The 27,700-nt window shown below is 38.5% G+C and overlaps 1 protein-coding gene across 3 annotated transcripts in view; it reads right to left on the bottom strand.

Annotated features, from left to right (window-relative positions):
• NVL (nuclear VCP-like) overlaps nt 1-27,700 on the bottom strand; it is a 109,184-nt gene that overhangs the window by 33,867 nt on the left and 47,617 nt on the right. For all 3 annotated transcript variants that reach the window (XM_008581035.1, XM_008581036.1, XM_008581038.1), the window contains 4 exons: nt 25,783-25,887; nt 24,305-24,367; nt 17,339-17,458; nt 10,962-11,061 (listed from right to left, as the gene is read on the bottom strand). In XM_008581035.1, the coding sequence (XP_008579257.1) occupies nt 10,962-11,061; nt 17,339-17,458; nt 24,305-24,367; nt 25,783-25,887 (388 nt within the window). The remainder of the gene's footprint in view (nt 1-10,961; nt 11,062-17,338; nt 17,459-24,304; nt 24,368-25,782; nt 25,888-27,700) is intronic.

The following is a 27,700-nucleotide window of genomic DNA, read 5'->3' as shown; positions in this document are numbered from 1 at the left end:
CCACGTTCTGGCCCCGGAACGGGGCCGGCACCGGCAACGGGATCGCAGCCCTTGGTGTTGCTCCCGCGCCTCGCTCAGCCAGTGAGCGGGAACCGGTCTGTATGTGGGATCCGAACCCTCGGGCGGGAGCGCCGCCGCCCTTCCAAGCGGCACACTACAGCAGTGCGCCACTGGGCCGGCCCCAAGAGTTTATTTTAAATTCTGAATACAAGTGCTTTATCAAGACATATGCCTTGCAAATATTTTCTCCCAGCCTGTGGCTTATCTTTGCATACTTTTAGCGACATCTTTTGAAGAGCAGTTTAACTTATCCATTTGCTCTTTTATGGATTGTGCTTTTGATGTTATATCTAAGAAATCTCTGCTTAATCCAAGGCAGAAAAAAATCTGTCCAATATTTTTCTTCTAGGAGCTTTACAGTATTTTCATTGGTTTGTGATCTATTTTCAGTTAATTTTTATATGTGTTAAGAAGTATGGATTGAAGCTCATTTTTTTGCATATGAATATCCAATTGTTCCAGTACCATTTGTTAAAAAGACTATGCTTTCCCTACTGCATTGCTTTTGTGCTTAATAAACAAATCAACTATCCAGATATGTGCAGGAATATTTTTGGACTCTATTCTGTTCCTTTGATCTAGCTGTCTAATCTCTCTGCCAATACCATGGTGTGGAAACATCCTTTAACTTGAATATACAAACATATAACCCAGATCTGAATTCCCCCAAATGAAGCCTGATGTAAAATAATCCTGACAGGGCTGGGCTGTGGCTCACTTGGGAGAGTGTGGTGCTGATAACACCAAGGCCACGGGTTCAGATCCCTATATAGGGATGGCCGGTTAGCTCACTTGGGAGAGTGTGGTGCCGACACTACCAAGTCAAAGGTTAAGATCCCCTTACCGGTCGTCTTTAAAAAAAAAAAAAAAGTAAATAATAATCCTGACAATTAGAAAGCATTCTTCGATTAGAACCTTTATACTTACTTAACATCTCTAAGTAACAAACAACACATTTAGTATTATGCAGTTTATTATTTTGAGAAATTATTTATTTACAGTAAAAAAGCATCCTAAGCACTTTATATAAATTTTAGTATTAGATGATTCAAACTCCACCAAAGGCTCCTTCAAAATTCTATGTATTACATTGTTGGGAGTAAAATCCTGATCTTTTCCTATCTCCTCCCCAAACAGGCCCCTACTATTGTCTTCCTTATATTGGTTAATGCCAACTCAACCTTCCAGTTTTTTAGGCCCAAAACTTGGGTCCATGCTTGATTCCACTCTCCCATATCCTTACCCAATCCATTAGAAAATCCTGTCAACTCTATGACACAATATATCCAGATTCTTTCTACCTCCACAGCTATCACCTGGTTCAAACTACCAACATCTTTCACCTGGATTATTGTTACAGCTTCCTAACTTTCCCTACCTAGTTGTGTCAGAGACAGAGTAGGTGGAAGAGTCAAGACAACAATTTTTTTTTTTGGCTGCTGGCCTATACAGGGATCTGAACTCATGACCTTGGTGTTATAAGGCTGGGCTCTAAACAACTGAGCTAACAGGCCAGCCAGATAACAATTCATAAATCAATGAAAAACGTCACCAACAATCCCAAAGCTTTCAAAACAATGTCCATTCCTCACAAATGAGATGGTTGCCTGAAAAAGAACTCTCCCTCATATCTGTCGATCAAGAAGCACCACTGTTCCATCAAGTTCAAAAACAGGCAAAAATTTAAGAGGTAATGGTGGCAACATTCAACTTTATGAAAACATTATTTTGTTACAAAGAGACCCTCAATTTTTAACAAATGTGCCAAGACAATTCAATGGGAAATAGATTAATCTTTACAACAAATGGTGCTGGGACAAGTGGATATCAACCTGCAAAAGGAATTTGGACACTTTCCTTAAAACATGCATAAAAATCAATTCAAAATGAATCAAAGACCTAAATGTAAAGCTAAAAGTATAAAATCTCTTAGATGAAAACATAGGGGGTAAACTCTGTGACCTTGGGTTCAGCAATGATTTCTTAGACATAACATCAGAAGTGCATGCACTAGAAGAAAAAAATTGTCACACCCGTCAGCCACCAAAAAGAAAAAAAGATAAAATTGATAAATTGGACTTTAATTATCAGGGAATGCAAATCAAATCACAATAAAATACCACCTCACATTCACTAGAATGGCTATAATCAAAAAAGACACACAATTAGAAGTAATGGCAAGAAACTGGAACTGGAACCCTCGTACATTGCTATGTCACAATTATTAATGGGAATATAAAATGATGCAGCCACTTTGGAAAAGAGTTTGGTGGTTTCTAAAAATGTTAAACATAGACCCAGCAATTCCACTCCTAGGTAACTATACAAGAGAAATTAAAATATATGTCCACACAAAAACTTGTACATAGATGTTCATAGCAGTATTATTCATAACAACCAAAAAATGTAAACAGTCCAGATGTCCATCAACTGGTGAATAAACAGAATATAGTACATCCACATAACAGAACACTATTTGGCAATAAGAAGAAATGAAGTACTTTTCCATTCTATAATATGGATAAACCTTGAAAACATCACACTAAGTGAAAGAAGCCAGATACTCAAGCCCACATATTGTATGATTACCTTTACATAAAATATCCAGAATAGGCAAATGTACAAGACAGAAAGTAGATTGGTGGTTGCCTAGGGCTGGAGATGAGGGACGGAATGGAGGTGAATGCTAACAGGAACAAGATTTCTTTTTAGGGTGATAGGAATATTCTAAAACCAGATTGTTGGGTGGCTGCACAACTCTGTAAATATACTCAAGACCATTTAATTGTATACTTAAAATGGGTATTTTTATGATATGTAACATATCTCAATAAGTCTATTTAAAAAAAAAAAGGATCCTCAGACTAATGAGACTATAAATATATCCAGTGGAAATTATTACAAGATCAGACAACCTTCATAAAATAGAAGTAGGTTGGGGCCGGCCCGGTGGCGCACTGGATAGTGCGCCGCTTGGGAAGCGCGGCGGCGCTCCTGCCCGAGGGTTTGAATCCCACATACAGACCGGTTCCCGCTCACTGGCTGAGTGAGGCACGGGAGCAACACCAAGGGTTGCAATCCCGTTGCCGGTCCCGGTCCGGTACGGGGGCAACACTGAGGGTTGCGATCCGTTGCCGGACACGGAAAAAGACAAAAAAAAAAAAAAAATAGAAGTAGGTCACTTCTTATGATTCATTAAATGAATAATTATTGAGTTCTACTATGTACCAGGGTACCTATAAATCAGAAGAAGTGATGCCAAGCAAAAGTTATTTTTAAAAGGGCAGTACTGTGCCAAAGGACAAGGTATACAGGCTTGACCACAGCACTAAGTCACTGTTCAATTTCCTTCAAGGACTATTTAACCATTATCCAAGACCTTTCAGACTAGATAGGTGAGGGACACTACGCCATTTAACTTGGAACTAAAGTGGCTAAATATCTTACTATAATGAAATAAACACCTTCTAACTGTCAGTCATCTACTCTTTCATCTGATAAATACTAAGACCTTAGAATGGAGACTCTGAACTAGAAGCTATCTATGAAATATAAAAGTGTACAAACCTAATCCTTGCCCTGAAGAAGCCTGCATCATACATCATAACCATATACCCCATATATCATAAATTGTATCATTATGTATTTATTTATTCAATCGAGCCATACAAAGAGGGCAGAAAGTCTTTCTGAATACTCTACTGTTACTGATAGGAAACAGACACCTATCAAGAAGAAAAGAAAGGAATAAGCTGGTGTGTATATTTGGATTTCATAATCTATGTAAATTGTGCAGAAGTATCTTTTTTAATCTGCCAGACAGTGTACTAAGAGGGAACAGGTAGTTCCCCAACTGAGAACATCCTTTACAGGAGTTGGTATTCGAAGAAGAGAACGCAAACGTATGTGGGAGAGACTAAAATTAGGTTATCTGTGGTATAGATGTAATTTGTATAAGGATCTGCATCTCCTCAGGTTAAGTACAGGTCTTCAGACCAACCAGAGGCAGAACGGTGAGAGGACAGTGTTTTCATTCATTTTCTAAAATTAATACCTCAAAAATTAGGGAAAATAAAGATAAGAAGATGAAAAATAGTAGAAAAGAGGAAACTTAGAAGATCAATCCAGAAGATTTAAGATCCACCCAAGTGCTAAGCACATAAATGAAACAAACAAAAAGTCACATACAAAGGATCAGAATGACATAGGACTTTTAAAAGAAAAAAAGCAATGCCTACAATTTATAAAGAAAAAAAAAATTTTTTTTTTTTAAGATGACCGGTAAGGGGATCTTAACCCCTAACTTGGTGTTGTCAGCACCACGCTCAGCCAGTGAGCAAACTGGCCATCCCTATATAGGATCTGAACCCGTGGCCTTGGTGTTATCAGCGCCGCACTCGCCCGAGTGAGCCATGGGCCAGCCCTTATAAAGAAAATTTTAAACTCAAAATTCTGTACCCAGCTAGGCTACCAATCAAAATGAGGATGGAATAAAGATATTTTCAAGAACTCATAAAACCTATCTCCTACACGACTTTTCTTAGAAAAGCCACTGAAAAATGAGCTCTTGTAAAATCAGGGAGTAAGCCAAGGGGAAAAAACAAAAACAAAAAGCCTAACATAAGATCAGAAACTGAGGTCAAACAAAGGAAATCAGTAAAGGAAGTCCTGAAATAACAGATTTACACCACAGGCCCAAAGAGACCAGTCCATACTGGAGCAGGAGGATGGAAAGATCCAGAAGGGATATCTACAGAAACAAAGAGCTAAATGGAACTGACACATCCTTTGGATAAGTAATACTGATAGCAGTATAACACACATGATGAAGAACAGGAATGTAGAAAACAAAGCAGAAGACAAAATGAGGGTTACTGAATCTCAGAATAAAAAGATTATATAAAGAAAGGAAACCTAATCAGTGTCATGCTTGGGTCAGCCGAGAGAAATGTTTACAGAGTCACAGGAATGTAAACACTGATCAGTGATCTAAGCAAAAGCTACGATAAAACTCTACTACAATACTGGGAGGATGGAGAAGAGGACAGAGGGCATGGCAGCGAGGGTGGTGGTGGGGAAGAAAGGGTGAATGTCAGACAACCAAATCTTCATCTTTCCTAAAAGGAAGCTAATGTGCAGTGTCTAAATTGGTAAGAAATGGCAGCATGAGCGTATTATTGAACATATGGAGAAAACAGCAGGGAAAATAGCTTAAGGAGTTTACAGTGGTTGCCTCTGGACAGGGGAAGAGGAGATGTGGGGCAGAGAACTACAGTTTTTGTTAGAAGCTTCTCATGACATTTAATTCTTAAATACCATGTCTTCCTCTGTGGGTTTCTCTTTTTCGTGTCATTTACTAATCAGATCCACAACCATGGAAACTTGGTTCTGGTCATTCTCTTAGGGAGTTTCTCATATTACAGAAATCGAGGCATACAAAACAGACATTGTTCACATCCTGAGACATAACAAATAAAACAAATTCCGTTCTGTAGAGGAGACAAGGTACAGCGTGTAGAAGAAATGAACAAGTGCTTTAGACAAAGTATAATTCAGTAGGTGTCTGGGGTCAAATGTTGGTCTTTCCACTTGCTAATGGCACTTTACTTATGTGGGGCAAAGTGATTAAAACTTACATCAGAGAGCTGAGCCCATGGCGCACTCAGGAGAGTGTGGCGCTGGGAGCACAGCAGCGCTCCCGCCTCCGGTTCAGATCCTATATAGGGATGACCGGTGTGCTCACAGCGCTCACTGGCTGAGCGTGGTGCGGCCGGTCTCAAAAATGACAAAAAAAAAAGAACTTACATCAGAGCTTTATTGTGAGGATTAAATGACATAACATGGGAAGTAATTATTGTAGTGACTGAAATACAAATGCTCATATGATAATCATGACTATTCAGCATTACACAGACCGAGATTTAAATCTCTGCTCCACCACTTACTGGCTATGTATCCTTGGGCAAATAATTTAACCTCACTGACCTTTAATTTTTGTAACAGTAATATGTATATATATGAGATTACTTCCAGAAGTTCATGGATTAATGGAATTAAAAGATAATATGAATCTTTCCATGAACTTTTTAAAGACTTCTTGTCTGCACATTCCTCACAAGGTTGTTATGAGGTTTAACATGGTAAAGCACTTAGAATGCCCAGTATTTAGCAGGTGCTCCAAGAACCTAGTTATTATTGAGTTTTAAATAACATGAACTAATAAAGAAAATAAAATAGATTCATTTTCATATCCTTTAACAGATATTTTAGAGCTGAAAATGAACTTACTTCTCTCCAAGTGTTCCCTATCTCAGTAAGAGGCAAAACTTTTTACTGTTTTTGAGGTCAAAAAAATCTAACACTAAGTAACCATCGTTTATTTTCTTTCTCACATCGCACATCTAATTCCAGCAAACCCTATTAATTTTACTTTCAAAATTATCCCAAAATTTACCACTTCTTACTTCTCCCACCAAGCCCAGATCACTTCTACCCTGGACTGTACATCTTCTAAATCAGAGGATGTTTTGTGTCAAGGACCCCTTTGGGAATACAGTAAAGTTTATCGACTGCTTCTCAAACTTTTGCAAATGCATAAAGTAAAATACATAAGATTACAAAAAAATCAATGGTATTAAAAGTTATCAAACAGAAAAACTATTAACATATATTAGCAATACATGCATCTTATTAATACATTTACAAGCATCACATCTAATAAAATTGTAATTCTGAGGTTAAATGAGTGTAAAGGGTATTTTGTGATATCTGCAACAACTGTAAAGTGATAAAGGATAGAATTTTATGATTTCTATTGGTGACAGTTGAACGTATTGCTAATACTAGTTTTTGCCTACATTCATAATATAAGGAAATGCTAAATTCAGTTAGGGGTTGGCAAAAATTAAGATCAAAGTTTTTCACATCAGGTTTATAGATCCCCAAGGTTAAGAACAACTACTTTCGCTCTTGCCTCATTAAACAGCAGACAGAATAATTTTTTAAAAGCAAATCAGAACTTTTGCTTTTGGGACAAGATGGAATATATGCACTTCTCCCTGTTCTCCACAAAGAACAGCTAAAAATCCTGAATACTATATATAAAACAAGCCAAAGAAGATTCTGAAAGAGGGAGGGAAGAAGGAAGACTGGCTAGGGACCTCAAAAGTAATAAGAAGATGATTAGTTCCTTGGGTTTTCATTTTGTATAATATATCATTGACTGGGTGCTGGTAAATATGACAACCTGAAAATATCAACTGTACAGACAAAAAAATCCCTTCAGAAGTCTGCTTTCTTCGGCTAAAGGACCAAGAGTGAGGCCGTCTGTAAGACACTGTTAGACTGTAACTACAATACTGCAGCCAAACACCATGGGAAAACCGTGGCCCCACCACTACCCATGCTAGCAGAGGCCATTCAGGGAGCATAGACTTCTGCCACTGCCTGGCTCTAATAAGATGTCCCATACTCTCTGCTGGGGTGGTATTCAGGGGAGGCTGAATGGGGAAATGGAACTTTCATCTCCACACAGAGGTGAAGAGGTCCCCCCACAGAGTGTCATCATTGGAGGACATGGGGGGAAGAGTAAGAAGGTACCCTTCCTCCTCTTAGTCAAGGTGGTGCTAGCGGAGGCCTAGTGGAGAGCCTGAATTTCCACCCCACCCAGTACAAATGAGGCACAACTGCACCAGGTGTTGTCAATAGAGGCTGAGTGATGAACCTGGACTTCTACTCCCATCTGGCAGCAGTGAGGCAGCTACTCTTTCCCCTGCTGACACAGTGTCAGAGAAAGCCTGGTAGAAGAGAAGATTTAAATAAGATCCAGAACGGGCTGGCCCGTGGCTCACTCGGGAGAGTGTGGTGCTGATAACACCAAGGACACAGGTTCGGATCCCATATAGGGATGGCCGGTTAGCTCACTGGGTGAGCGTGGTGCTGACAACACCAAGTCAAGGGTTAAGATCCCCTTACCAGTCATCTTTAAAAAAAATAATAACAAAATAAAAATAAATAAATAAGATCCAGAGTTTCATAACATAACACTCGAAATGTCCAGGATACAACTGGAAAAAAGTCACTCATCATAAAAAGATCCAGCAAGATCACAACTTTAATGAGAAAATAGAAACAAAAGATGTCAACACTGAGTTGACACTGAGATGTTGGAAGATGAGATTTCAATGCAGTCATAACAAAAGCATTTAAGAAAACAATTATGAACATGCTTGAAACAAACAAACAAATTCTCAGCAAAGAAATAAAAGAAGTAAAGAACTAAATGGAAATTTTAAAACCGAAAAATATAATGTAAATGAAAAACTCACTGAATGAGCTCAATAACAGAATAGAGATGACAGAGGACAGAGTCAGTCAACTTGAAGACAGAACAATAAATTTACCCAATTTCAAAAATAGAAAATGGAAAAAAAAAATGAACAGTGCCTCAATGACCTATGGGACTATAACAGAAGCTCTAATGTGTTTTTTTCCAGAAGTAAGAGTATACAGCTGAAATTATATAAAGAAATTATGGCTAAAAATTAGCCAGATTTGGCAAAAGACATAAACTTACTGATTTAAGAAACTAAGCAAACTCCAAACATGATATAAACAAATCTTCTACAGACACAAATAAAAGTAAAAACAAAAGACGAAAAACAAGAAAAACACCTTGGAAAGCAGCAGGAAAAAACACCTTACCTATATGGGAAAGACAATTTGAATGACAGCAGATTTATCTTCAGAAACCATGGAGGCCAGAAGGAAGTGGCACAACATTTTTCAATTGTTGAAAGAAAAAAACTATTAAACCAGAATGCTATATCCAACAACAATATCATTCAGGGGTGTAACTGAATTCACAAGACATTTTTAGATGCATAAAAACTAAGAAAATTTGCTATGACCCAAACTATTCTAAAAGAATGTCTAAAAGGAAGTCCTTGAAATAAAAAATAAATTATAGAAAGAACTTTGGAATATCAGGAAAGAAGAAAGAATAATGAAAAGAGTAAAAATCTGAAATTGTCTGAGATGGTTTTCAAAGGATGGAGAGGGAGTATTTAAGACAATTATGCTATCAATGGGGAAGGATAAAGGAACTTAAAGGTAGGTAGTTTCTACACATCACTTGAACTGGTAAAATGGCAATAACAGTAATATATGTTTTATATATATATAACATACATATACATACATAACTTATGTATATATACATACATAACTTATGTATATATACATATATATGTATATAATATATATACAGCATTTACAAAAAAGCTACACAAAGAGACACATTACTAACACTACTCAACCTTTGTGACAATTCTGCCAATTAGATACTAATATCCTCATTTTATAGATAACAAAATGATGGTCAGCAAGATGAAGTAATATATGCCCAATGTTACTGTGGTAATAATACACAATACAGCTGGTCTTTTCCCCTGGTTCCTGGCATAGAGCTTCAAAAATCCTTAGTTTCCTGAGTGACAGGAGTGTCTTTGTTGTGCTAATGAGATGACTCATAGTGGGCCCCAACATGGTTTCAGGAATGGGACTGGTCACCAGAAAGACTAAGCATGTGATTAGAGGCTTGTAATTTTGAGCTTCAACTTTGAGGAGACTGAGTTCAGTCACATGGTCAATGATTCAATCAATCATGTCTTCATAATGAGCCCACAATAAAAACTCTGGATGCCAAAACTCAATGTAGCTTCCCAGTTGGTGAACACACTGATGTGCCAGGAGAGTGACATGCTCTAATTCGACAGGGGGAAGGCATGGAAACTCTGCGCTCCCCCCCCCCATCCTTTTTAATAAAACTATGATTGTTAAAGTATAGTGCTTTCCTGCGTTCTGTGAGTCCTTCTAGTGAATTATCAAAACTTATGGGGTCATGGAAATCCCCAAATTTGTAACAGGCTGGTCAGAAGTGTGGGTGTCCTGAGAACACCTCTGCAAATGGCATCTGAAATGAGAACAGTCTTGTGGAGGACTGATCCATTAACTGGTTAGATTTGATGTAACTCCATTAGTGTCAGAATTGAATTACAGGACACTTTGGTATGACTATTTGGGGTTGAAACAGAACCATTATTAAGATATAAAGTGATACAACTAAGACTCAAAACCAGTTCTGTCTGATTCCAAAGATAGTATCTTGTTATTACCAGAGTCAAATTATAAATCATAACAAACTTTCAAATTTTCATTCCACAGTAACTTACAAGAAATGAAAAATTACATCAGTTTGACAACTGATGAATACATTCAAGCAATTAGAGTACCATATCATTACTAGCTGACACAGTTACCACAAGTATCACTGCAGGAGCAGCTATGATAGAGTGGCTCATACTGAGGGCAAAGTATTAAACAAAATGAAGAGAATTTGGGATCCAAAATAAAAGCCATCTTCAGCACTTTTGAAGTCTTGAGTCCTTTTCTAAATCCCTTACGGAATGCTTAAGCTTGAAAATGATTTTAAATAATAGTTAAGAGCAAGTAGAGAGGCATGGCTCCAGTATAAAACCTTAATAATCTACCTTCATATCTTCAAGTTTCAGATACAGTGAAGAGTCTCTGTTTCTTGCTTCTTATAGTCTTGACAGAAAACAAATTCTGAGAATAGTTTTATGGTCAAAAGCATATGCTGCAAATGTGCCAGCAAGACAACTTTCTAAGCATCAATACAGAGAAACAATCTCATGGAATGCAGGCAATAATACTGTGCTTTTTACTCTAGCTTACGCAAAGCCTTCTGAGGCTTTATGTCAACTTATGAACCAAGTAGGTATTGCCAAAATTTAATCTTCCTTTACTAGGATGTATGTAAATTATATCGTTTACAAAATGCTGTAGGTTTTTAGACTCATCTGTGTTATATTCTTTCTTACCTGGCCTGTTAGTGGCTGCCATAATAAAAACCTGCTGACGTGTTTCCAGACCATCCATTTCTGTAAGCAGCTGATTTACCACCCGTACACTTGCTCCTGTCTAAAAAGAAATAAATCTAGTTCCATCAACTCTCAATACAAAGAAAAAAAATAACTATTATTTTTCTATACAAAAGAATACATTTGCTAACTGGAATGAAAGCTTTTGTCAAAAGAGACAATTTTCATTTTCTGAGGAATCACTATACGGAGACACTGCAAAACGTGATCTCATCAGTGGACCTCCCCAGCAATCTGGTCATTATCCACAGTCCAGAAGAGGACATGGAGGCTTACAGAGGTAGTTTGTCCAAAGTCTCATTGTTAGATAAGGGGAGAGATGAAACACAATTTCAGGCCTACCTGATCCCAATTTATTCAGGCCTATGCTTCCAAGTTATTCAATGAACTTTTTGGGCAAATCTATACTCAGCTTTTGAACTCCAGATTCTCCAGTATATCAGGTGTTCCAGATCTTTCAGTGCAATATGTGCAGGAGTATCTGGGACACTGAGGCATTTTCTCTTTTCCTTTAAGCAAATAATACAAAGTATGGCTACCTCAGGGCAAAATACAAGAGAAAGGTTCAAGGAGTTGGTAACAAGAGGGATAAATCACTTAAACACAGAAACAAACAAACAAAAAAATGCACAATGGAGGAAATGAGAAATGTAGCGCTGTGTTTAGTTTTGTCATTACAGTAACTGTCTTTCCTTGACATAAACTTTTTTGTTTGTTTTATTCAAGGTGTAAAACACATTTAAAAATTTTTTTTAATTTATTATTAGCATATTCATTCTTACAAATCATGATATTTCTTTATGCGCTTTGCCCGACCTATCACTTCCCAAACCCCCTCCATCCCTCCCCCATCTCTAGCATCCTTAGGTTTGTTCTCTCCTTCTCAAAGTTCAACTTACTGTTGTGGTCTTTTCTTTCTTTCCTTCATTCCTTCTTTCTTCCCTCCTTCTCTCCCCACCTCCCTCCCTCCCTCTCTTCCTTCCTAGCAGTCAGTTATGAGTGAGAACATGTGGTATTTCTGTTTGTCTGGCTTATCTCACTTAACATAATTTTCTCCAGACTCATCCATGTTGCTGCAAATGGCAGAATTTCATTCTTTTTCATGGCTGAGTAGTACTCCATTGTGTATATATACCACATTTTCTTTATCCAGTCATCCGTCAATGGACACTTAGGTTGGTTCCATACTTTGGCTGTTGTAAAGAGCTGCAATGAACATGGGAGTGCAAGTGTCCTTCAACGTGGTTTCCATTCCTCTGGATATATACCCAGCAGTGGGGATGCTAGATCATATGGTAGCTCTGTCTGTAGTTGTTTGAGAAACCTTCACACTGTTTTCCATAATGGCTACGCTAGTTTACAGTCCCACCAACAGTATAGAAGAGTTCCCCTTTACCTGCAACCTCACTAGCATTTGTTATTCTCACTTTTTTTTTTTTTTTGTCCTTTTTTGAGACCGTACGCACCGTGCTCAGCCAGTGAGCGCACCGGCCATCCCTATATAGGATCCAAACCCGTGGCGGGAGCGCTGCTGTGCTCCCAGCGCCACACTCTCCTGAGTGCGCCACGGGCTTGGCCCAATTCTTACTCTTTTTAATAATGGCCGGTCTAACTGGAGCGAGGTGGTATCTCAATGTGATTTTAATTTGCATTGCTCTGATGACTACTGAAGCTGAGCATTTTTTCATGTACCTGTTGGCCATTTGTATGTCTTCCTTTGAAAAATGTCTATTCATCTCCTTTGCCCATTTTTTGATTGGATTATTTACTTTTTTTTAACTGTATAGTTGCTTGAGTTCTTTCTGTATTCTGGATATTAATCTCTTGTTGGATGTATAGTTTGCAAACATTTTCTCCCATTATGTAGATCATCTTTCTGCTCTGTTGATTGTTCCCTTTGCTGCACAGAAGCTTTTTTGTCTGGTATAATCCCATTTACTTATTTTGTCTTTTGTTGCTTGTGCTTTTGGGGTCTTGTTCATAATCTCTTTGCCCAGTCCTACTACCTGGAGTGTTTCCCCTATATTTTCCTTTAGTAATTTTATGTTTTCAGGTCTTATATTTAAGTCTTTAATCCATTTTGAGTTGATTTTGGTATATGGTGAGAGGTACATGTTGTTTCATTTTTCTGCATATGGATGTCCAATTTTCCCAGCACCATTTATTGAAGAAGCAACTCTTTTCCCCAATGTATATTCTTGCTGCCTTTGTCGAAGATCAGTTGGCTGTAAGTATGTGGGTCAATTCCCAGGTTCTCTATTCTATTCCATTGATCTGAGTGTCTGTTTTTACACCAGTACCATACTGTTTTGGTTACAATAGCTTTGTAACATAATTTGAAGTCGGGTAGTGCTATGCCTCCAGCTTTTTTTTTTTTTTTTTGCTTAGGATTGCTTTGGCTACGCAGGGGTCTTTTGTTGTTCCATACAAATGTTTGGATTGTTTTTTCTACTTCTGTGAAGAAAGCTATTTGTATTTTGATGGTGATTGCTTGAATCTGTAGATTGCTTTGGGCAAAATGGACATTTTCACAACAAATTTTCTGTGCAGAGGTGGTAATGGGGTTAACCCACTGATATCTCCAGAAAAAAACATTTGGTCTGCTTTATTATCATACCTTGGTGACATAACACTGATAGGAGATTAACAGAATTACAATTCAAACTCAAAAATATGAAAAAGTAGAACCAGCCCAAATGTCCATCATCTGATGAATAGATAAGGAAACTGTGGTACATCTACACAATGGAATACTCCTCAGCTATAAAAAAGAATAAAATACTAGCATTCTCAACAACATGGATGGACTTAGAGAAAAATGTATTAAGTGAAACAAGTCAGGCACAGAAAGAGAAATACCACATGTTCTCACTTATTTGTGGAAGCTAAAAATAAGTGAATAAATAAACACACAAACAGAGTGGGGGTGGGGGTAAAGACAGAATAACCACAAAAATTCCTTGAACTATTTAAGTCAAGTGAACAGCTATGATGGGCGGGGAGGGGAGGGTGTGGAGAGGAATGGGTAAAGGGGCATGAAAATCAACTACAATGTATTTTGAGAAGTAAAATTTTTAAAAAATAATAAAATAAAATAAAATTCATATTTATTATTATTATTATTTTTTAAAAAGATGACTGGTAAGGGGATCTTAACCCTTGACTTGGTGTTGTCAGCACCACACTCAGCCAGTGAGCGAACCGGCCATCCCTATATAGGATCCAAACCCGTGGCCTTGGTGTTATCAGCACCGCACTCTCCCGAGTGAGCCACGGGCTGGCCCATAAAATTCATATTTAAAAAAATATGAAAAAGCATTGGGTTAAAAAAACAAACACTGTCTTATTTAAGCAATACAAAAAAATTTTCAGAATCAACACAGAAAAAATTGCCAGATTTTATTATATTAAAATTCTATATAATAAACATTCTATATAATAAACAAAATTAAAGATAAGTGACAAGACTGGAAAAAAATAGTATCACACACATATCTAGACAAAGGACTAATTTCCAATATACATAAAAAGCTCCAATAAAACAATAAAAACAGAAAGAAAAATACTTCAATAGCAAAAGGGTCAAAGGATATGATCAGGTAATCTATAGAAAATGAAATAAAATTCACTGAAGGTGGTCAACCTCACTGGTATCAGTGACATGCATAGTAAAATTTAATATGTTTTACCAATAAAATTGACAAAAAATAAAAAGTTGGGGGGATTTCTCAGTTAGTTCAGTTGGTTGGAGCATGGTGTTGATAACACCAAAGTACAGGGTTGAGTACCTATACTGGCCAGCTGCCAAAAAAATAAATAAATAAAATAAAAAGACAGATATTATCCATCATTGGCAAAGGCATGGGAAATGGTTATTTTCACACACTATTGGTGGGCATATGTAAGTGGTAGTTTTTGTGAAGGATGATAAAGTATTAACTTTCAAAATCTAATACGTATTACATCTTCAACCCTGATTTCCACTTCCAGAACTGTATCTCACATACTCCCACATATGCACACAGATATGTGATACAAATTTTAGTACAGTTCTCTCTGTAAGAGAAACAACTGGAAACAATGTAATGTCCAAAACAGGAGAATTATTAAGTAAATTATGCTGTATTCAGACTGTGGAATATTATGCAATAGTTAAAAAAAAGTTATTAATAATATGAGAAAATTGTCAAGATAGAATGACCACATTTGTATAAAAAACAAGTCTAAACTATACATGTTTTTAAGTTTATGAAAAAAGTTCTAGAATGATACATACTAAACACTAAACTATTAGTATTAGTAACTTCCAAGAAGAGTAAGAGGAAGACGAATGGGAAGACTTTCACTCTGTCTATACTTGTGGTTTATTTGAATTTTTCACAAGCATGTATTCATGTATAACTAATATAATTTTTAAAAAATACATTCAAATTTAAAATTTTAATTTTGGGCCGGCCCAGTGGCGCACTGCTATAGTGCGCCGCTTGGGAGCGCGGTGGCGCTCCCGCCGAGGGTTCGGATCCCACATACAGACCGGCCGCTCACTGGCTGAGCGAGGTGCGGGAGCAACACCGAGGGTTGCGATCCCATTGCCGGTCCCGGTCCGGTACGGGCGCGACACTGAGGGTTGCGATCCGTTGCCGGTCACGAAAAAAGACAAAAAGGAAAAAAAAAAAATTTAATTTTTAGAATCCCCTTCAGAAGGTGAAAATGTTAAAAAAGCAAACCATATATATTAGAGTACAGAAATGTGTGGTAGTAGATATCTAAGAAATAGATAACCTAGATGTTAAAAATGTACTTCATATGGCTACGGACTTCCATGAAGGCAGTAATTGAGAATGAACTCCTTCAAATTTGGATTTAGCAGCTGATAACAGAGAGCTGCAAAAGATGAAAGGTGCTGTGGACAAATGAAGGGCTTATTTATGGCAAAAGAGAAAGAAATAAAAAGGAATAAATCCAGAGTATGTTATGCCCCAGCTAGTTGGATATATCAAATAGGGTTTTGCTCTGGATTCCACATTAGATTTTGAAATATGACAGGGGAACAGGGGAAGAATCTCTGCCTCAGCTACTGAGATCACTATCAGAGATAACACAGGATTTTCTGTGATGGTCATTGATGACTACTGGATGAGAAAACAAAATTGCTATGGTGTGAGTCACATTTATAATAGTCAACTTTTGTTTCTACAACTTTTCAATATCTTTACAGATTTTTAATGAAATGAAGTGTTTAATAAATGTTATATAACCTAAGAATACACACACACACACACACACGCACACACACACAGACAAACAGAAACACACACAGAATAACTATTTGAAAATAAATCAAGGGCCAGCCCGAGACTCACTTGGGAGAGTGTGGTGCTGATAACACCAAGGCCACAGGTTCGGGTCCCTATATAGGGATGGCTGGTTTGCTCACTTGGGAGAGCGTGGTGCTGACAACACCAAGTCAAAGGTTAAGGTCCCCTTACCAGTCATCTTTAAAAAAAAAAAAATAAAGAAGAAAGAAAAGAAATCACTAGGCTGGCCAGTTACTCACTTGGTTAGAGCATGGTACTGATAACACTAAGTTCCAGGATTCAGATTCCCATACTGGCCAGCCACCAAAACAAAAAACCAAAACAAAGAAAAAAATAAATAAATAAATCCCCAAAAATTTTTCCAATTTTAGAAATATAGTCACCTCCTTATCATCTCATAATAAATGTACTTATTAAATAGTCATTGCTATCTGCTTCAGAAAGGTTATATGTTCTTTATGTTATGCTTCGAATTTTTACATAATTGTATTCCTGATAACAACTGTTTCTGGCATTCTCTGTACTGAAATCTATAAGAACTGTGACTAAGTGTGGTTGATGAAGGTGGTATTCAGTGAAGACCAATTTTACATCTTCCCCAGGTACTAATTCTTTTGGGTCTTAAAGCTAATAAACTGACCATAGCTTGAGCACATGATGTCTTAAATTATATTTTGTTTGTTTCAAGAACCCATTTCACTGAAAAGTATCATAGGACTACAAGGCAAGCTATTCAAAACTAGTATCGTTTCCATTCCCAACCACTCATTTATGAGTCAGGATTATACATTGTGCAACCAAAATAATATACAGAAAAAAATGGATGCAGAGGCTGATGCAAAATACAACTGTTATCGCTAAGTTCTGATTTTAAATTAATAGATTTCTTCATTCAAAGAGAATGTTCCCAAGAAATGACTTTATAAGAAATAACTGACTTGGAACTTACAAAAGTATAACCTTAAAAAAATCTGTAAACCACTAATCTATGATATTTACCTCTCGGTCTGATCTTCGAGGACATAAAGCATCCACTTCATCAAAGAATATCACACAGGGTGCTGAGTTCTTGGCTCGTTGAAAAACCTGCCGCACAGCACGTTCACTTTCACCAACATACTAGACATACACAGAAAATTAATAAAATGCAGAAACAGTTCAGACTTGGGGTTTGGGCCAAATGATAGCAAAATTTAAATAATATTTATAGTCAGAATTTAAAAAGTATTAGGTTGAACCATATGTAATTGCTGGTATTTAACATTTTTGACCTGTAAAAATAGTCAACTGCATATTTAAGATTATAAATGTCCTCATTTATAAAATGAAGACTAAGTGGGATTTAAGAGCTTCTCCAGCTCAAAAAACCCCCATAATTCTATTGTATTTTAGAATTATCTCCTAAGCCTTACATATACAAAAACCCTAGCAGTAATTTTCATTAATTCAACGTCTTTTAAATGCACACAAGACAAACGATTGTTCTAGCATTATTTCTACGCAAGTCATCTTGCTAAATAAAGAAGAGCTATTTTGTCATACAGCATCAGAAGAGGAAAAGTCAGCCAGCTGGGCACCTAATGGGTTTCATAATGGTGTATTCTATGTTAAAATCTATATCAAAATATGAAACACTAAGATCAGTCAAAATATATAGCACTTCACAAGCAGCTACAATATTAGGACTAAGTAATATAAAAAGTCCTGTGTAAGGATATGGTTTCACTTTTAGCTACACATAAGAAACTGTTCTTGTAAAATTTCAAACTAGTTGACCAAGAAAAACGGTTTTAATAAAACTGGTAAATAAGACAGAATCTGGAAACATCTTTACAGTGCCAACTATTTCATAAGATGTCATCTATGTTACTTAATGACTATAAGGCCATAATAATGATCAAGGCAAAGAATACACCACAGATGTCAGTGATTAGAGTGTTTATTCTTCCTTTTTTTTTTCTTTTTTTAGCAGCCGGGCAGTACAGGGATCTGAACCCTTGACCTTGGTGCTATAACACCATCCTCTAACCAACAGAGCTAACCAGCCAGCCCTATTCTCTCATTTGAATAGAACTTCTTTTCCTCACACCCATCCCGTACTTTCTTTGAACTTTTGCTAATTCTGCTTCCCTTACTTAAACTGCTTTTCCAATCTACCTCCAAACATTTCTTCTTATACTCTAAAAGATCCGCATTACTATCTTCCTCCCATTACTCTCTTCTTTGCTCTTATAGCACTTTGTACTATTATAATATTTGAGCTTTTACACCTTCACTGTATTATATTATAAAGTCCTTGGAAAGCAGAAGTCATGTCCTTTTCAAAATCTGCTCTCATAACATCCTGTACAGCATACAAATATAGTAGACTGGTTTTCCTGTAAAATCTAATTCAGCAAAAATTATATCTGGAATGCTGAACCAAAATATTCTGTAGATATTTTAAAGGAAAAGACATCAGTGCATTGAGAGAGATAAAGTTTCAGACAGAGACAGAAGAGACCAATCAATACAGCTGACATAGGGACTTTGGATATAACAAAATGACTAAGTAAAAGGAAATTTAATTTAAGGGAAGGCGAACCTAAAGTTCCAAAAGGACAGATTAAAATCAATTTAATCTCAACAAAGACAACAGTAATTAAAACTATACAAGCAAAAGAAAAGCCCATCTTGGCCTTGAGGAAGAAATATTTCAAATAAGGATCTTAGACTTATTATCTGTAATTCTTTAATAGCCATTCAGTTTTCCACCATTATAATATAGCTTTTACTAAAACCAATATTGAAAATATTCTCCCTAAAGTCTCTAATAATCTTCTAATTGCCATATCTGAAGTTCAGTTTCTTTTATACTGTTTGGTCACATTGACAGGTTGAAGAAATTATCTTCCTTTGGTTTTTGGACTTAGAAAGTCTTAGGTGTCCTCTACCTTCTGACCAATCACTTTCAGTCTCCTCTGTCAGCTCTTGTTTCCTTACCCCTTAATTGTTGGTATCTTCCAGGGTTCTGTCAGAGGCCCTTAATATACTTGTTCTTATATTTTTACTTGATATATTCATCCTTACAGACCCCAGCAATTCCCAGGGTTTTAGATGATACCGACTCCCAAATCTCTTCAGAGCCCAGACTCACACTTCTTACTACCTGCTGGACATCTCCAAATGGCTCTTAAAATCTAAAATGTCTTAGAGCAAACTCATTTTCTAACCCTAAGCTGTCTATTTTCCTCATTAGATCACCTAATCTCTGAGTCATTCTGTAATCTTCCATGGACCTCTTCACACACTTACCCTTAGAAAACAAATCAGACAACAGGGAGATAAAATTTCATACTCATAAGACTGGCAAAAATGTGAAAATCAGATACCACCAGTTCTGGTGAAGATGTGGAGCAATTTGATATAACCACCTCAAAAAGCTGGCAATACCTAGTATTTTTGGAAGCGCACATACTCTAAGATACAGCAATTCTACTTCAGGGTATATATACTAGGGGGAAAAAAAATCTCACAAATACCCACAAGGATATATGTATATAATGTTCAACCTAAATATCCATCAAGGAAAAAAACCTGACTTTTTGAAAGTGTAGATATATTCATTCAATGTAAAATTAAATAAAATACAAAATTAATAAAACAGAGGTAAATGTATCAAAGATAAATTTATAGAACACTGAATGTCTCAAAGGATGAGTAGTGATTTAAAAAATATTAAACAAAATAACAACAAAATGAAGTTGCAAAAGAACATATGCCTTACACAAAGTGGGTTTATTTTTGTTTTTGCTTTACTGTTTATGAGTATAGTTCCAAACATATAACTAAGGTACATATAATGGAAGAATGAACTACGTATGAACCCATCACCCAGCTTCAATTATTATCAACTTAACTCATCTTGTTTATCTATATTCCTGCCCACTTTTCTTTCCTCACTTTTTTGAAGGATATTCTAGATATTATATTTAATTTGTAAATATTTCAGTATCTCTAACAGATAATGATGTTAACATAACTACTTTATTATCACTCTTCAACATTAACATTTTCCTTAATATCAAGTATCCAGTAAATATTCAAACTGTCAATTGTCTCACAAACATCATACTTTTTTTTTTTTTTTTTTTTTTTTTTTGTTTTTTGTCTTTTGTCTTTTTCCATGTCCGGCAACGGATCGCAACCCTCAGTGTTGCCCCCGTACCGGACCGGGGACCGGCAATGGGATTGCAACCCTCGGTGTTGCTCCCGCGCCTCGCTCAGCCAGTGAGCGGGAACCGGTCTGTATGTGGGATCCGAACCCTCGGGCGGGAGCGCCGCCGCGCTTCCCAAGCGGCACACTATCCAGTGCGCCACCGGGCCGGCCCCGGTACTTTTGAAACATAAAATAATAACATTTAGTTTAGAGATAAATACGTATATAGTAAACATAGAAAGAAGTACATAGAACTAGCACCAAGTTCAGGACTGTAGTAAGGTCTACAGGAGAGAGAAAAGGGACATCATTAGGGAGGGGCTGCAGAGAGCTTCAAGTATATAGTTTTCTTTTTTTTAAGCTGGTGATAGATACACAGGGGCTCATTATATTACTATTTATAACTTCTTGTATGCCTGAAACACTTTATAACACTTTTTTCTTAATTACAATCTTTAAAAATAGTTACAGTCTGTTTTAAAGCCTCTATCAGCTCTCTGATACTCTGAAGATTACATCCAAACTCTAGATTGCTATAAAAGCCTTTCACTGTCTGGTTATGACCTTCTTCTTCAACCTCATCTGCCACTAATTCACTCCCATTCAAGGCTCATTTCTAATACCTCCTCTCCCACAAAATCAAAATGAAGTGTGAGAAAAGTAAGGAGGTACACAAAAAGCCCATAAGAGATACTTAAGTATAAATCCCTTATTTTAGGGAGAAAGTAATATACAGGAGGAAAGATTAAAAAAACAAAAGGGGGGGCCTTTTATTTATTTATTTATTTCCTTTTTTTTTTTGGTCTTTTTCCGTGTCTGGCAACGGATCGCAACCCTCAGTGTCGCCCCCGTACCGGACCAGGACCAGCAACGGGATCGCAACCCTCGGCGCTGCTCCCGCGCCTCGCTCAGCCAGTGAGCGGGAACCGGTCTGTATGTGGGACCCGAACCCTTGTCGGGAGCGCCGCCGCGCTTCCCAAGTGGCGCACTACAGCAGTGCGCCACCGGGCTGGCCCGAAAAAGGGCCTTTTAAAACAAATGTTATCTCTCTCATTTCTTCTTTGAATATTTTACAGAATGTCATTTTTACTTCATAGGGACAGGAAATAAGAAATTCAAAGTCTCTTAAATGTGAGATATAAACTGCTTAAATGCAGAAATAAGATATAGCACTTTAGTGACTTCCTTCCCCAAAAGTATTTTTATTTTTTAATACTTAACTCATTTGAGCCACACAACAGGATGGGAAAGAGATCAGACGTCAGAAAACCCAGACTCAAATTTTGGCTCTGCTTCCTAGCTACCAGACTTTGGCAAGTTATACAACCTCTCCAACGTTAAGTTTCCTTACCTGTGAATTGGAGGAAACAATAATTTATGCCTCAGAGGGTTGTTACAGAATAATATATGAGAGCCTTCTGGTCAAGATGGCATAATAGATGGTCCCCAAGTGTTACTCTCTCCCACAAATCTACAACTATTAAAAAGCAACGACAGCCAAGCTGGGGCCGCTAGAGGTCAGAGGAGAGAAGAGACCTATGGAGTTCATGAAGGCGGAAGCCACGATGAGAGAAATAAAAGATTGTTCCCACCATCTCAAGCCTCAGCCATTTCAAGGCTGGCCTTGGTGAGTGCACAGAGAGCTGGCAAAAGCTGCTGCTGTGCTCTTCATATGAAGTTGCTTGAAGGCAGCAGTGGAGAACAGGGCCTTGGTAGCCCGCAGGCCTACAAGACCACTAACATCATTTCCATGGACCCACATAAGAGTGGGGAGCCAAAGACAACTGAAAAAAGGAGCCACTCAGAGGGTGGTGAGTCATGGCCCGCCCACTGGGGAAACACTGGGGCACAGCATGGACAGCTGATCTGCCCTCCAGTCAGCACAGGACCACTCAGTGGAGACTGGTCAGGAATATAGAACTGTACGGGTGCAATGTGCTGAAAATACTCAGGCCCAGACCACAGTTTCCACACAACCCAGGTGTACCAGAACTCACGAGACCTGGAAGTACACACAAGGTTAACAATTAAAACCTGAACTACACAAAAAGGCTTCCCAATGAACAGCAAAGAAGCAATTTAGCTCAACCACAGGGCTCAAGTGCTGGTCCCTACAGGAAGTTCCCCCACTTTAGAAATAAGCAAAGGACAACAAATTGGTTCTAGTGCAGAGTTTAAGTGGTGGGAACAGTGAATAATCCAACACAGAACTGAAAGAAAAAACAAAATACCCACAGGCCAAAGACAAAGTTTGATATTAACTAGTAAAGGTCTCACTTCATCAAAGAACACCTATAAAACCTAGAAGGACCGGCAGAGCCTCAGCAATGTCCCCAACACCCACAAGCAGCCCAGCCACAACCAATGAGCCGATGCCAGAAATGCCCCAGGCTTCCAAGCCAAAGTAGTGGGGGTCTACGAGCTTCAGCCATGCTCCACCCAACATCTGCAACTAGCCCAGCGATGACCACCGAGCTGCCACCAGAAACACCCTGGGCTCCTCAGCCAGGGTGGTGGGGGACCAAGGACTTCAGCCACACCCCACCAACATCTGCATCCAGCCCAGAAATGACCAAGCCACTGCTGGAAGCCCCCTGGTCTCCTCTGCCAGAATGAGGGGGGTGCCACAGGCTTCGACCATGCCCAACCTCCTTCCTCCTCCACCTCCCACGCTATTTCTCTCCCCCTCACCTCTTCCCCTCCCTCCAACTGCTTCACAATATCTTAGAATATATAAAAATGATAATATTAATAAATGAAATTTTAAAAAAGAATAATATATGAATCAAAAAAAATTTTTTAAACTACAAAGAAAACAATATATAAAAAAGTGTTTGACAGGGCCAGCCCGGTGGCGCACTGGATAGTGCGCCACTTGGGAAGCGCGGCGGCGCTCCCGCCCGAGGGTTCGGATCCCACATACAGACCGGTTCCCACTCACTGGCTGAGCAAGGCGCGGGAGCAACACCGAGGGTTGCGATCCCGTTGCCAGTCCCCGGTCCGGTACGGGGGCAACACTGAGGGTTGCGATCCGTTGCCGGACACAGAAAAAGACAAAAAGACAAAAAGACAAAAAAAAAAAAAGTGTTTGACAAATACATGGCACAGAGTAAACACATTATAATATTAATAATTGTAATAAATTATTTCAATTTTGCAGGTATGAAAACCCAGGCTCAGAAGTTGTCTTAGTCCATTTGTGTTGCTATAACAGAATACCTGAGACTGGGTAATTTACAAAGAAAAGAGTTTTATTGGCTCTCAATTCTGCAGCAGTTCCACCCGGGGAGGGCCTTTGGCTGCTTCCACTCGGGTGGAGAGCAGAAGGGGAGCAAGTGTGTGTAAAGAGATCACATGGTGAAAGAGGAAGCAAGAGAGAAGGAGGGGAGGTACCAGGCTCCTTTTAGCAACCAGCTTTCAAGGGAATTAACTCACTCCAAGGGAGGGCATTACTCTACTCATGAGGGATCTGCTCCCATGATCCAAACACCTCCCACTAGACTCCACCTCCTAACACTGCCACATTGGGAATCAGGTTTCAAATAGTTTTGGTAGGAACAACCATATCCAACTATAGCAAAGGTTAACAGATCTAACTGAGAAAGCATTTATATACCCTAAGTAGTAGAGCAAAACTCACCCCTACAGCACTGATTTTACCAAAATACCACAATTGTTCAAAGATCTGAAAATAGCTTTATCCTGTAATTTGAATGACCATTTACTTTTCCTAATCTAAAATAATGGCCACTGCCACAACAACTTACCATATTTAGTAACTCAGGGCCCTTGACAGATATAAAATTTAGTCCAGACTCATTTGCCACAGCCTAGTAAGAGGAAACAAACAAACAGAAATTAGAAAAATATACAATAAAAGAATAACAATAACAATTTTTGACAATGCAATGACTTTATGTGGTTTTAACTCGTTTTTCCTTTTCATAGTTGCCTCTTTCTTATGAGAAGAAAAACAGACAAATGGGAAAATGAGAAATTAATAAAAGGAAAATCAAAGGAAGTAAAAGTTTACCTACAACTTTCTAAGAATTACTAAGACAGACTATAAATCAAATGGAAATGACAAATTTCTGTAAATATCTTATTTACATAAACATGCTCATGTTAATACCTTTATAGCACTAGCTTGGAATTCCAGTGAAATCCTAATCTCTGTACTCAAGAAATGCCTTATGCAATAAAAGCAATCATTCATTCATTTACAAACCAAAACTCAAAAACATCATATCAGTCTTTACCAAGGGTCAATATTAAGAAACACATAGTTATATGTGTAGAAGCTATTTATATTATCTTGAAAATAACTGAAAAGATATCAGGAAACAGAAAAATATCTGGAAGGATTAACAACAAAATAAAACAGTGGTTAGTAATAGACAGTCGTAGGAGAATTATAATCAATCCTTTTCCCTTTTGCTTATTTATATTTTCTATTGTGAAAAATCAATTTTTAAAAATATTTATAAGGAATATAGAGGAAAATATTTAAGTTATAAATAATAACTACACCAAAACAGGAAACGAGATCACCTACAAACTACAACTATGTAATAATACTCACTAAGAAGCTAGAATATAGGGCCAGCCCGGTGGCGCACTGCTACAGTGCGCCACTTGGGAGTGCGGTGGCGCTCCAGCCGAGGGTTCAGATCCCACATACAGACCGGTTCCCGCTCACTGGCTGAGCGAGGTGTGGGAGCAACACTGAGGGTTGCGATCCCGTTGCCGGTTCCGGTCCGGTACGGGCGCGACACTGAGGGTTGCGATCCGTTGCCGGACACGAAAAAAAGACAAAAAGGAAAAAAAAAAAAAAGCTAGAATATAAAACACAGAAAGTATGATAATTGCTGTGCTAAAATTGATGAGATTATGGTTGATTTAAATATTTTTCAATTACAACCTTTTATAATTAAAGAAAAAAAGTAGGAAACTTTCCTAAAGAAAGTTGTCAGTTTTGCTAAAATGCACTTCTAATAGAAATTAAACAAACAATTTACCTCACTGTAACATTTAAAGTTAAATTCATATTATCCTACCTGATAGTAAGAAATACTCGTAAAAGGGCTGGCCAGTTAGCTCACTCGGTAGAGTGTGGTGCTGATAGTACTGGTCAAGGGTTCGGGATCCCCTTTCCAGACACACACACACACACACACACGCCCACACACACACACACGGAGAATAAAACACTCATAAAATACATGCATTTGAATTTACACCATACCTTTGCCAGCAGAGTTTTCCCACAGCCAGGAGGACCAGCAAGGAGGACTCCAGCTGGAGTCACCAATCCAAGAGCTTTGAACTGGTCTGGGTTACGTACTGGTGCCTGGAAAGAATGAAGAACAATAGCAACAGCAGTCCAGTACAAGTGTCCATTTTATATCACATGTTCAAATAATCTCCAGACACACGTTTTCAACACTGATCATGAGGCCTGAAGATATGAATAGTGCCTGACTTACTTCTGTTCCAGGCATGAGGTAGATGGTGATAAACAGAAAAATCCCTGCTCTTGAGGAATTTATACTTAAATATAAGTTCTGAGAACATTTTAGACATAATGACACACGATCTCAACACTTTAACATCAAGATTTTTTTAAAAACCATCTAAATTTCTAGTTTATAAATAGTTTCAGCAATGGCCTCCTCTAAGAAATCAGAAGCCAGAGATATCTACTCACTCAAATGCTGGTGTATTTTCTCTTTCAGTAGTACATAACTCTAAATGGATCACACTTCAATTAATGAACCATGACATGATCAGTAAAGTAGAAAAGTAAAAGAAAATGAAAATTAATCCAAAGTTTCATGGATGTTAAAACTCTTGACCCTTAAAAACCCTACTTGAGTTTAGAAAGTGGTTGCCAATCAGAAACGCGTCCCTGAAGGCAGACTGGAGCCGAGTTCAGGAAGCCCATCATGATGATAAGGATCTTGGGCAAAGGCCCATCAAGGATGCTGATCGTGTGTATTGCCCTCTTCCATGCTATCTACAGTTGTAAAATGTGCCCCAAAGCAGAAGGATACATGTCCATTCAAGGAGTATTTTCTTAGAGACTTGAAGAAATTGCCGTTGACGTTTCAGTAGGAAGCCAAGAGGAGCAGAGAAGAGGAAAGAAAAGAAGAATAGACTTCCACTTCTGCGTAGCTCTCAGACCCCTGTGCTGTACACATGCATCCAAATCAAGACACTAGTATTTACTTGATGGAATTGAAAAAGAAATGCTCAATCTCTGGCTGGCTTATAAGCGGTGACACACAAGAAATGCCCATCAGCGCTAAGCATCAGGGAAATGCAAATCAAAACCACGTTGAGATATCATCTCACACCAGTTAGACTGATCATTATCAAAAAAGACAGAATAGTCAGAAGAAACATGGCGGCGAGAAGGGAGTGAACCGCCTGCACCCTGCGCCGGCAGGATCCCAGAGGCCACCAGCAAGAAGAGGAACTCAGAAAGCCTGATGGTTTGTTAGAATCTCTGGTGCCCTTGCTTGCACCGGGGGTAGCTGTTACTACCCAGGTGGATTGCTCTGAAGGATTGCTGAGACCTTGAAGGGGACTCTCATAATACGTGCACTGAGGTTTGGAGTGCACGCCATTCTGTGAAATTTACAAAATCCTCCCCGGGAAGAAGCCGCCGGGAGTGGCCGCCACTCGGCCCCCGGCCTCGCAGCTGCTGCCCTCAGCACCGGGCCAGTCTGCGCAGCTCCGCCACCGGGACTCGGGGTCCAGTGACTGCAGTATCTGCCGGGGAGGGGGCTGTCACCTCCCCAGCTCCGGGCGCTGCTGGAACTGCGAGCCGAAGAGAGACTGAGCAGGCTGCGGCGTGAACAGAAGCCAGGAGCGCCAGGGGCGGCGAGAGGCTGCCGGGGCGGCTCCGGCTGCAGAGGCTGCTGCGGGAGCGCAACGCGGGAGCTGAGACTCACCGGAGGGAGCGGCGTGAACGCCCTGCCATCTTCCCGGTAGTCAATTTTGGACTTGCCTGACACTAGTGTCCAACTGAGTAATCACTGAGATAGCCATACCAAATTGGCAACCCCAACAAAATCTTAGTCAGGCAATAGTGTCAAACCTGTGGACTGTGAAACCCTCTGCCACAATGAATAAACATCAAAGAAAAGACACCAGAAACA

Source organism: Galeopterus variegatus, unplaced genomic scaffold, assembly GCF_000696425.1.
Source record: "Galeopterus variegatus unplaced genomic scaffold, G_variegatus-3.0.2 Scaffold2238, whole genome shotgun sequence".
Classification (NCBI taxonomy): Eukaryota; Metazoa; Chordata; class Mammalia; order Dermoptera; family Cynocephalidae; genus Galeopterus; species Galeopterus variegatus.
Note: the sequence above shows the minus strand (reverse complement) of the source record. Positions and strands in the feature narration are given on the sequence as shown.